Source organism: Apteryx mantelli, chromosome 7, assembly GCF_036417845.1.
Source record: "Apteryx mantelli isolate bAptMan1 chromosome 7, bAptMan1.hap1, whole genome shotgun sequence".
In the NCBI taxonomy this organism is placed as follows: Eukaryota; Metazoa; Chordata; class Aves; order Apterygiformes; family Apterygidae; genus Apteryx; species Apteryx mantelli.
Window position 1 is genome coordinate 5775379 of NC_089984.1, and position 12423 is coordinate 5787801.

At 41.9% G+C, this 12423-nt stretch overlaps 1 protein-coding gene across 1 annotated transcript; it reads left to right on the forward strand.

The window, feature by feature from the left end:
• Positions 1-16: 16 nt before the first annotated feature.
• Positions 17-12041, forward strand: ECD (ecdysoneless cell cycle regulator). The gene is made up of 13 exons (XM_067299678.1): positions 17-236; positions 356-473; positions 699-786; positions 2424-2602; positions 3357-3549; positions 4471-4599; positions 5781-5906; positions 6801-6886; positions 7701-7807; positions 8626-8803; positions 10199-10266; positions 10368-10588; positions 11174-12041. Exons 1-13 carry the CDS (start codon positions 53-55, stop codon positions 11402-11404), a joined length of 1908 nt encoding a protein of 635 aa, XP_067155779.1. The 5' UTR covers positions 17-52; the 3' UTR covers positions 11405-12041.
• Positions 12042-12423: the final 382 nt, after the last annotated feature.

The following is a 12423-nucleotide window of genomic DNA, read 5'->3' on the forward strand; positions in this document are numbered from 1 at the left end:
GGAGCGGCACTGCGCAGCACAGCACGGCCCGGCCCGGCCCGGCCCCGCGCGCATGGAGGGCGGCCGGCGGGCCGCGGTGGCGGAGGACGCCGTGCGCTACCGCCTCTTCCCGGTGGCAGGCGGCGAGGCGGCCCTCCGCCACTGCGCCGACGGGATCCTGCTGCGCTTCGCGCCGCTCTTGGCCGCCTACATCTGGCAGCGACAGCCCTTCCGGCTGCGCTGCGTGCCGGCCCGCGGTGAGCGCCGCCCCGCTGAGCCGCGCCGCGCCGGGGCTAGCGGGGCGCCGAGCCCCTCTCATCCCATCTCCTCTCATCCGCTCTTCTCTCCTCTCCTCTCTCCCCCCCGCCCCGTGCAGGCGACACCCCGGCGCACATCGGCGGCACCACGCTGTTCGGGGATAACGTGGAGGACGAGTGGTTCATCGTCTACCTCGTCCGCGAGATCACCAGGGAGTTCCCGGAGCTCGCCGCCAGGTAGGGGGGGCGCCGCGGCGGCCAACGGCCGCAACGGCCATAACGGCCAACGGCCGCGCCGGCCCGCGCTGCGGCAGCGCCCGGCGCCTGAGGGCAGAGCGCGGCCGCGAGGCGGCGCCTGTGCCGGGGCCCCTCCCCGCGCGCGGTAGCGGCCGTTAGCTCGGAAGCGCTCGCCGCTCGTCACGGGGACCTTCTCCGGTAAGAGGCCGCTCTCCCTTCGGCCAGGGTTGACGACAACGATGGGGAGTTCCTCCTGATAGAAGCCGCTGACTTCCTCCCGAAGTGGCTGGATCCCGAGAACAGCGACAACAGGGTGAGTAAAGCTTCTGTACCAATTAGCCAGCGGTCCGCTGAGTTCAGTGCGATAGCCCTTAACTTACCGCTCCGAATTTTCTCTTGCACCGCTAGTCGAGTGGTCTTGTTCTTCCGCTGCTACTGGAAACCCACGCTGTTATCCCTTACTAGCGAGGATGCTTCTGGTCAGGACTCGACTTGTTTTAATCAAGCACAGGGTGTTTTTATTCTGGTTTTAGTGCACTTCATGTTTGCTGTGGAGGTGTACGAGAGACTTAACCACTGAACGTCACTGATCCTTGTTTTTACTCCGTGTGCTCCTATAGGGTGCTATGTAAAATGAATGCACTCCAAGAAACTCCTACAGGAACATCTAAAAATTATTACAGCTATCAAGTGGTTCTTCCAGAATTGTTTTTTCAATACCCTTGTGTGTTTGAGAGTCAGAGGAGGAAGAAAGAGAACTTTCTTTTAATAATAATGTAACATTCATGCAGAGACCCCAGACCTGCCTAATAGCCTGTGAATCCCTGTTGATCAGTGAGATCTGACTCTTGCACATAAATCGTCTTTTAAGGGTTATTTCATAATGCAGAACTGACTTGACTTCTGTAAACCTGCTACTAGTGTTGGCTAAAACAGTGCAAATGTGAAGATAGAGAATGTGTCATGCTATTTATTAATCTATAAAATCGGTAAGTTTGGTCTGCTTTCCATTATCTAGGTTACTGGCATGCTAGGAAAATTTGGGAACTATGAAATGATTTGGCTGTGTGATGCAAACACACCATATTGCTTTCCTGAGGAGCCCTCCTGCACCTGTGCAAGCTTTCTAGCTCTGGTACAGCCACTTGAGTTTTTCTACCATATCGTGCTCAGGCAGGAGGGTTTGCTGCCCGCAGACTGGGGAATGCTCAAGACTGGAGTGTCACTGACTCTACAGGGAGTCAGCCTGGGTCTGGCACAGCCGGCTCCTTCACCCAGAGGCTGCAGCTGGATCACCTCACTATGGATGTTTGCTGCTGGATTATGTCACTGAATTTCTTGTCAGTGGATTTAAATGAAAAGACCTTACTTTTTCATTAGCAAAGTTTTTTTTTTTTTTTTTTTTGTACTCCCCCAAGACAATTAAAAAGGAAGGGGGAGGGGGAAACACAATACAAAAATGAGTCACAAACCCTTAACTGGACTATTAGCACCATGTTTTCCTTCCATTTCAGGTGACAATGCTACATCCAGTTATTCTTCTCTTACACTAAAAAACCAACAGAGGTCACATGTTTAGCACCTGAAATGATGCTCTTTAGTCTTTGTCCTGCTCTTTAGCAGTTAGGTTATTTTGCTGTCTGATTCTCCTGAAGCAGATCTCTAGTTTAAGAAAAACTTTTGGTATTGCAGTTATTAAAGAAACAAGATTTATGTGACCAAATCTGTTGCTATTAAAATAGCTTTTATTTACTGGTTAGATCGTGATCTCCAATACCTGTATCCACTTCATCTCCCAATTAAAAGAATGCCGTTTCCTGTATTATTTTGCTGTTTGTACTCTAGTGTTCTCTGTGTTTAAACAAACACGTTCATCTCTGAAAAGAAATCTTGCATTGGTCGGTCTGTGACTGTTTTTACCCTTCTGATGAAAACGTTACTGTCTGCCAGGTATTCTTTTACAAAGGAGAACTGCACATCATTCCACTGCTGGAGACTCATGGGCAGGAAGGGGAGCTACCTGCTTCCAGTCCAACGATCTCACAGGCGTTAACGTTATTATCCACCCGTTCAGAGGAGTGTCTGGCCGCAAAACCCATTAGAACAGCAGTGTATAAACGCATCAGTGGGTACGTGGATGGTTTATGGTGTTCTGTAACTGCTGATTCTTGGCTGTCTGGGGTACTTTCTTTCCTTGCATTCAGTCGTTTTCCTGTTAACTGTGACAAAGTTGCTTCCTTTTCTGAAGCCACCAGCTAGAGTTTTTCTGTGGCTTTTTTCTTGGGGGGGACGCTGTCAGGTAAACTGTAACCTTGTCTGGGGGCTCAGATGGAGGTTCACTGTGATGATGCCGCACCTGATGGTGGTAGGAGTTACTCTTCCTTCACATCCTTCCTGTACTAATAGGTGAGGAAATCTGAAAATTGTCCGAGCCTTTAAGAGTCCTTGGGGGAAAAAGGCAATCCTGAACTGTGGTGCAGAACCAGCATGCTTTTCAGAGCATCAGCTTGCTCTCTGAAATGCTCAGTAGTGTATGTTATTTTCTGCAAGGATTTGACAGCCTGAGCCAGATGACTTCCACAGTCAGCACAGTGAAGGAAGCTGCGTGGCTGGATGTATTAGTCCAATTCACAGTGATGCTTTTTACCAGTGTGGGAATTAAATTTTTCTTAGCTATGTATTCTATTTCTTTTTTTAAGTGAGTCTTGTTTAGACATTTCAGGTGGTAGATTAGCTGAGTTTTAAATTTATTTCAGAATAATCTTCTGGCACTTGGCCCATCATACAGACTAATACTAAAGTGAAAATGGAAACAATAATTAAAAAGGAGTGGTTTGCTCTTGCAATACACTTAATACACTATATTGCTATCATATGATACAGGTATCCTGAGAAAATTCAGGCCTCGTTTCACCGAGCCCATTGCTACCTCCCAGCAGGCATTGTGGCAGTGCTGAGGCAGCGCCCTTCACTGGTGGCTGCAGCAGTCCAGGCCTTTTATCTGCGAGATCCCATCGATCTGCGAGCGTGTCGCTCTTTTCAGATTTTCCCTCCGGATGAGCGTGTGATGACTGTAGTAAGTGATGCTTCTAATTCAACTTGTTATCACTTAATTAAGTTCTGTTACTGATGGAAGTTCAGTGGTCAACTTAGATAAATGTATAGATTTCATTTTTAAAGTAGCATGTTTTCTGATTTTCTCTTTTGACACTAGCCATGAATTTCCAGTTGATTATGTTAGTAGCTTTGCTGCCTTCAGATTGACATGGCTAGGCTTTCAAATGGGCTAAACGCCAGAGAAGAACCTCTGAAATCAGAGGATACCGCTGCTAATAGTTTCTCCGCTAAAGGCTTGCTAAGTAAACTAGTCTGCTAGTTCTGTGATCTGAGTGGTTTGAAAGGGCTGCCAGCCAACATAAGGAGTTGCCCCTATCTGCCCCTAGCTGTTCATTCCCAGGCTTGTTGTCTTCTCAGCTGTGCCAGCACAGCTCTGTGGAAGCTATTTCATGAAGTGGAGTGTTGAACAAGCAGTGTTGTATCTGTTTTGATTTTTTTTGTTTTGTTTTTTTGGGTTTTTTTTTTACTTTGTGGAGTTATACCCCTAGACTCCTGAAAATAAACTTGGTAGTCAAACTTTAGACTTCCAGTCTGCTTTTGATTTTTGAAATTTTGGCTGTAGTTTGGTTGATTCAAAAGAGCCCTTACATTTCTCAAGATATTTCGCTTGGCGTAAATGTTGAGGATTTTTTAAATGTAGTTAGATCTAATGAAGTTCATGTTTATTTAGAGATGTTATCATCTTTGAGCATACTGTGTAAAATCTAAGGAGTGACACGTCTTAGACAAATATATGTCAACTTTTAAATACCGTCTTAAGGATTGTCTGTAATATGGATGCTTTAAAATAAAATTCAGATGGGAAAGTTTGAAAGTTGATGCCCATACAGAACATAGTCGCCCTACAGTGAGTGTTTTTCTTTTACTCTGGTGTTTTCAGGTTACATTCACAAAGTGTTTGTATGCACAACTAATGCAGCAGAAGTTTGTTCCAGACAGACGCAGTGGATACACGCTGCCCCCGCCATCTCACCCTCAATACAAAGCCCATGAACTGGGCATGAAACTGGTAATTAGGTTTTTTTTGCATCATGTACTTAGTCTGTTTAGTTTGTTTGTTTAGAGGTGTCGAAGAATTGACTCTCTGTTTGCAGGTTGTCTAATTCTACAGGAAAATACGAGTGAATTGGCAATTACCATTTTTCTAGAAATAGGATATTAAGTATTCTGGGAGTTTTCTTTTACAGGATAAAGCAGTTTTGTTCTCTAAAAACTGTTCCAACCAGGATTTACACGTTTGTATTACCATAGCTGAACTGGTGTCGAATCCAGTTAATTTTCCCTAAATTAATATGAAAAGTAGTATCCATCTCAAGGTAGACGAGATCTATTTTAGCCTCTGCCTGAAGTAGCACATCCTGTCATGTTCTAAGTTGCTGTTTACAGCCTTTGTATGGGGAGAAGTTTCTGTGGACTAAACTTGCATTTCAGCTTCGAATTCTAGCTACTGTGTGCCCAAACTATCGGTGCCGTGCCTCAGGCACCAGGGCTCACAGGGGAAGGCTAAAGGCCAGTACAGCCCCTGACCCTGCCCTGCACATCCACTTTTGCACAAGGTGGGGGCACCAAAGCTCATCACAGTGCATCCTTGCTGCACGGGGGAATCCCGAGCTTAAACTGCCTGCAGGTTGCAGCTAGCTACCTTAGCGTAGGCAACAGCAGAAAGGGGCGAGGGGTGTGTTTGTTCAAAGGGAGGATGGGTGCTGGGCACAGCGTGCCCCGGGACCTTGCTGCAAGTAGATATGCAGCCGAATCTGTTCTCACAGATAGCAAGAGTCTGGGTTTTCTCTTCTGAAGTTTCCTCTCCTCAAAATTGTGCCCCAGTGCAGCAAGTTCACATCCACAAAATGTGTAGGCAAAGCAAGTTTGCAGCTCAGCATAGATTATAAATACAGTTAGTCTAGGTGCTTTGCAGCTGGTGCACTGCAAATCTGTCCTCTAACTTGATTTTCAATAACTTTTGTAGACAAACCTTGTATGTCAGGTAGCAGTATCTTGCTTGTCTGGAAGTTGGAATCTGTCTCTCTGCAGCAATCGTGGATCATTTTGACTGGGCAGTCAGTTTTGGTATCTGCTTTGTAAATGGCAGCTTCAGGAGCTCAGTGGTAGTGAGGTCTTTATGCAGTTGCTAAAGGTGAACTTAAATCTGTCACATCTTGAGAACCTGTTATTGCTGTATCTCTTATACAGGCTCATGGCTTTGAGATTTTGTGCTCTAAATGCAGTAAAGCTTCTCCTGATTCCAAGACAAGTGTCTTAAGCAATCCCTTGTGGGAGAGATTCCTCAGCAGCCTGAAGGAAAAAAGCTATTTCAAGGTGAGGCTGTGTGTGTGTGTGTGTGTGTGTGAGAGAGAGAGAGAGATTCAGGAAAAACATCTTTAGCTCTCGAACTTCGGTAAGTGCTTATAATAGGGCAAGGAATCTAGTGCTTCTCTCTGTGGAAAGCAAATGAATATATTTCAGAGAAGCATGTACAAGTTGTTCCCCTTTGAAATTAATTAATTTCCTTTTGAAATTAAAAAGGAAAAAGGAGGATTTGGGGATTAATTCCTGCCTCTAGCAAAAGAGGGACTGCACTTGAATGGAGAAAACCACAATGTGGTTGTGTGCCAGTATAATGGTTTTCAGTATTTTACATTTAATTTGCATGCCATTCTAATTAAATGTTCTTTAAGTTCTATATTTAACACCAAGTAGGCCACTTGAGCTCATGTAGGATTTTGGGGAAGGGAGGGTTAGGTGGTGGTGAGGAACATGCCTTTGACTACTTAGTTGAAGTTTGTAGTGTGGTTAGGTTAACATCTTGTAAATATGGGAAAAGGGGAACACTCTTATAGTACTGCAATGCCGCTTCTGGGGACAATGCCCAAAACGCAAGAGATTCATTCACAATTCCTGTACGATGTAACCTTTCCATCGGCTTCTTAAAACCATGCTGTTGTGAGAATCATAGTGTTGTCTTTCCTTATTTTTCACATAGACCAAATGATACTGCAGCCTGCGTCTCTAGTTTATATCTGACTGGGAAAGCGCCTTACGCCCATTCCTTATATTATACTCCAAGTGTAAACGGTGAACGAGTGCTACTCATTTTGATTCTCTCAGCACTAAATTTCTTTGTAACTGATAGTTGTCATTATGAGTCCTGATTGTGAAAAGGAGGTGGAGGGAGAATTGTATAGTTTCATGCTTGTGACTTGTATTAAACAGGGAGAAATGGAAGGATCTGCTAAGTATTTGGAACTGCTGCATATGGCAGAAGATTACTTCCAGCACTCCGTTACCAAGCCGGAAAGGTAAGAGCGACTTTAAATTCATGATTAATCATACACAGTACCTATAAATACTTTAACTAAACTTTTGTAACACTTGCTGTTTTGCTTTTCTTTTTGCTTTAAATAGGAAACTTTTTTCCATTGTACATTTAACATTGGTGTTGTGGCTAGGGCAGGCAGATATTAATTCCTCTATAGTATTCTCTACCAGTAGAAGTTATTGCTTGAGTAACTATTTATCTTGGTTCTGTAAAATATTAAGGTATTCCAAGTGGTTTAAGAGGTGACAGAAAAGCATTATTTATTTGGTTGGTTGGCTATTAAAATTGTTTAAAAGTTTCTTTGAAAAGCAGTCCCAGTGAATGATAAATACAGAGTAATCCATCTCTGTTACTCAAGGCAGGCAACTGGCTGTAGATTTCTCCAAAAGATCAAATCCAAAAAAATAAATCATTGTGAAAATATCTGAGACTTTGCCAGCTCGTGATATCTGGACTGTTAGTTGCTTGAAGTTCCAGCTGTGCTGTTTGGAATCTGGCCATCCTAATGTTAATCAAGACAAAATAAATTTAAAGAACAAAGGAAGCAAATGAGAAATGGGCTTTGTAGCCATCAACAAGGAATACAGTAACTAACTGTGTCTTGTTTTGGCTAATGCTATCTGCGTAGCATGCTTGTGCTTCCCCAAACTTTGCTTATCTTTTTGATGTATTTTTTGCACAGCAGAAATAATGAAGACTTTGAGGCAAAACATGCATGTGGAGTGTGAGATGCCACTGGCGTTCTGTTGCTAGTAAAAAAAACCATTTCAGTAAGCTGAAATTTTTTCTTCTAGCTCTGTTGCAGTGAGTCCAGGTGATGAAATTTTGACATTGTTGCAGACAACAACCTTTGATTTGAAGGAGTTTGAGAAAGAAGCAGCTTGTCTTCCTCCAGGGAATGGTGAGCAGGATAGCTGGGGTAGACTCTATGGCAAATGATTATTTGTGGGGAGGAAAGAGGAATATTTGCAGAACTGTAGAGTCTCTGTGTATACTTAGTTTATCTGCTATCCTGTGACTGCTACAGGTATTATTAATGGGCAGTCATTTAAAATTTCAGGCAACCAGTTGGTGTGCCTAAGCCATAAAGCTTGTGGCTGTGAATTGGCAAGATACGCAATCCGCTTTTGGGGTTGATACCACTGGATCAGGAACATCATGCACACTTATACAGATCAAGTACTTTGTGTCAACTGTATACCAGACAGAAAGTATTTAAAACATTTTATTAAGTTCACTTTGTATTGTCAGTATTGGAACTGGTTTAGTTAGTATCTGGTCTGCTCCCATGGCCGATATAAAATGAGCATAATCTTTATATAGTGTGTTTTGACTCATTTAACAGAAATGTAGTTGTTGTCAGTGCGTGATACAGATCACATCTGTACTTTTGGATGATGTAGTATACAAATCCAACATTTAGTATTAATGATCATAGGGCCAGGTCTGACTGGGTCAGTCACCTGCTAGAGTGTAAGCATTTTCATCCTTCATGTAGTGGCAAAAAGGTTATCCATGCCTAGAACAGTATCTGCTATTTTGAAGGTGTATATAAAGCAGTGTTTTAAAGCAGTAAAATAATCTGGACTCTAAGCATGAAAAACTAAGTGCAAAAGAAGTGAGCTACAGAATGCTAACAGTACTTTGAATCATCTAAATTGGCTCTTGTAGACTAACAGACTTGTGCACAGATAACAAATATGTCCTATGTTCTTTCAGATGACAGTTGGCTGGAGATTTCACCAGATGATCTAGACCAGATGTTGAAGGAGGCAACAAATGAGTCCCATCCTTCCTCAAATGAGGAAGAGCAGAAATATGACTTGGAAGCAGTTGTTGAAAGTATGAAGGCTTTTGTGTCCAAAGTCTCAACGCATGAAGGAGCAGAAATGCCATGGTACTGTTATTTTTAAGTTTGGTGTTTGGTATGGATTGTGTTTTCATTCTGTTGCAGCCCTTTCAATGGTTCTGTAATGCTGAGTATCAAAGTTTCAAAGTGTTCTTTTAAGCAGAGGCCTGAAACAAAGGTGTATCAGTAGTGAATATTACATGCTTTTAAACTAACTCGGTGACCACTCTGACGCTGGTGCAAGTAAAAATGGCTGAAGCTGCCCTATTTTTCAGAGCTCTTACTTAGCTTTGGTTGTTTTTTTCGTAAATGTCTTAAGTTGGAGGATTACTGTTATCAATTACCACAGTTCTTAGCACAGTTGTTAAAACGTATGTCTCAAGAAAGTTCAACTGTGGTGAACTTTTCCTGCCATGAGGGACTACCTACTGAGGCAGATAAAATGCCTCTAGTGAGGCTGTAGACAAAAACATAACTTAGTTTCATAGAGCCAGGCTCCCTCAAATTAAGACTGTTGATTTTTATGGTATAGCTGCATTTAGATCTCCCGTAGATAAATATTTTGAATATACTGTGCCTGTTTTTGCATCACTGAAGCACACGCTGTACACATGGAAGCAGAAAAAAAGAATCTCTGTGGATCTCTGTCATTAGTCCCAACAGTGGAAGAAAAGTGCTAAGTGAAGATACTTAGCTAGCTGGACAAAACCGGACTGCCACTAAGTTAGCTGTTGGAGTTGAGAAAGTGTATGTGAATGGTGAGTGAGCAGGCCCTCAGTTTTAAAAACCAAAGGGTTATGTAGTAGCATATTGTCCGAGTTCTTCTTAATAACTTTAATATTGAGACAATAATGCTGTGTAAGCTATATCAAACATATAGGGATCTACTCAATTTATGCTCTTATCTGATCCTTTTTGTCTTAGTGTCAATGTCTGAGATATGGTGTAGGGTTTTGTAGCTAATTAAAAAAAAAAAAAGAGGGGATGGCAACTAGTGAGCCTTCCAAGAGACCAGAATTAAGTTTTTAGTGTTCTCTTGTTCTCTCTAGGTAGGTGCTCTAAACCTCCGAGATCCTCAGCTTTACAAATCTTTGTCTGATGTATAACACTTCCACTTAATTTCAGAAGGATGCCAGGCATGCTTGCTTTGGTTGCCTTCAATGTGTGTTTTGGGTTTTGTTTTTTTGTTGTTGGTTTTTTTGGGGGGGGGGGGGCAAGATGGAACAAATAGTTCTTGACTTTTTCTCCTTCAGGCTAGGAGCCGCATCACTTGCTGTTTCATTCACACAGACCTCAAGCTAAGTGCTTCTTAGGCCATCAGGTCAAATGCCTGAACTTTAATCTAGGCTTGAGGAAATCAATACGCCAAATGTTTCTTCTGCCTATGTCAACCTTATGCAAGCATAAAAGCAATACTTATTAAAAATTATTTTTATATTTCAGGTCATCTGATGAAGCTCATGTTACCTTTGACGTTGACTCTTTTACAAATGCCTTGGACAGAATTTTAGGTGAGATTGACTCGGTTACTTGGCTTCTCTTGGCTCTCTGATTATCCTTTGGCACTGCACTGATTTGTTTGCTGTATGTACTTAAACAAAATAATATGTAGGGGCAGGCTCAGAAGAACTGGATTCTGATGATTTGGATGAAGAGGAGGAGTTTGAGTTCTCAGATGAGGATGATGAAGACTTAGATGTTGAAAATCAAAGGCAAGCACAGAAGGCATTGCCTAATGAAGTTACAGGCAGTCTCAAGTCATATATGAAGGAGATGGACTGTGAACTGGCACATACCAATGTTGGCAGAAGTTTCACCACCCAAAAGAAAGGGGTAAGTATCCTTTGAGTTCTAGTTTGTAGCATAATCATTTTCTGAGGGTTTTAGTAGGAAAGAGGAAATATGCTCAAGCGATCATTCTGAGTGACATGATCCACAACTTTTGTCCTCTGATCATATGCTAATTAATTATTAAAAAAAAAAAATCACATGTGCAAGCAAAATGTGCTGGAGTTGCACCACAGGGTGTTATTTTTATTTTTAAACAAAAAGTTAATTAAGCTTTGACTTGCACATTGGTTCCAGGACTTGGTTTCATTTCTCTGTTTTGATAGTAAGGCAAGCAGCTGCAGCTGGGCCTCTTGAGTTTCTGCAATTGATTACTCCCATAGGAAGCTCAGCCAGGACTCAATAACCTCGTCTTTCTCTTGGAACTTAATCTGTATAGTGGAAAGTGATGATTTTTTTAACTGGCATGAAAATTTGGTGGCTAAACTCCTGTCTCTCAAGACAGTGTGGAATGTTCTGAACTTTGTTGGCTGCAGAACTATTTACTTGTTTTTTCTCTTGTGGTTTGTCCTTTTTTTACCCTCCTATATGATTTGTCATGATAAAACTTTCTCTTTGTGTTTATGACAGGGAAGTTCTGTTAAAGCAACCATGGCTCAAAATGCTGGCCCTGATTCCGGGGCAGAAGATGCTGAGCTGACACCCATTGATCTGGATATGAACCTCGTGGCTAACCTGCTTGAATCCTATAGCGCTCAGGCTGGACTGGCAGGACCCGCTTCTAACATTTTACAGAGCATGGGGGTGTATTTACCTGAAAATGCCGATCATATAGGTTCTAACAAGGAAGTGGAAGAATAACAGATTGTCTTGATTCCAAAGACATGGCTGATTGGGAAAAACAGCACAGAAAGACTAGCAGTGTTTTGGAAGAAGAGGCAAAAGGTTTGAATTTTAAGCGTTTTATGCATTAGTTATGTGTGGCTTTAAAAATACAAAGTTGAATTTCTCTGGAAAAGCTTTCTGTTTGGATACTGTCTTGGATAGGAAGTGGATTTTTCCAGTGCTAACATGTCTTCGGAAAACTGAAAAATGATGTTGTGACTTGAATGAAACTCATTACAAAGCTTGTCTTTAATATTAAAATTGACGATCCAATTTGGCATATTTCAGAAATGTGCTTTTACCCATTACAAATTGGTTTCAATACCTGGAAAGCAGTTCATATTCTGAAAACGCTGCTGTGGTCAGGGGGAGATAGAGGAATACTATATTATAGGAACAGTGTTCTCTTGTGGATTTGGAGACCCCAATTAATGGTAAACGCCTAATCGCTTTTCCAAAAGTATTAATGCTTCATTGTAAGAACATCTGATATTTGTTAGAAAAATCTGGTTTTTATTAATCAGGAATATTTGAGGAATTATCAAATTGAATTGTAAATATTGCTATAAGTATTTTTTTGAATTTATTTAAATAAAAACAGAAGTACAACTTGGTTGCAGGGGCTGTTTTTTCTTTGAAGGTATGCATAATTTTCTTAGTGCAATACCAGCAGTACTTGGAGTTAAAGCATTTTCATAATAAGGCATTTCTTGAATTCCGTTATTGCTGAATGCTAGTATTGTGCCAGCAATACATGAGCCCAGTCTGAACAGCTTTGTTTTGTTTTAATGAAAATGTAATTGGAAGTCATTCAGCATATTGCTTTCACGTGGAGTGAAAAATCTTAAATCAGTTAAAGCTAAGTAGTAAACTATTCTTTCTAGATAGAGGTCTTAGCTTTAACAAGATAAACTTGAAATAAAATATATAGAAGCTCTTGCTGTACTTACCTGCCGCGTCTGGATTAGGTTTCTACAAGTCTTGTCTTTATATTT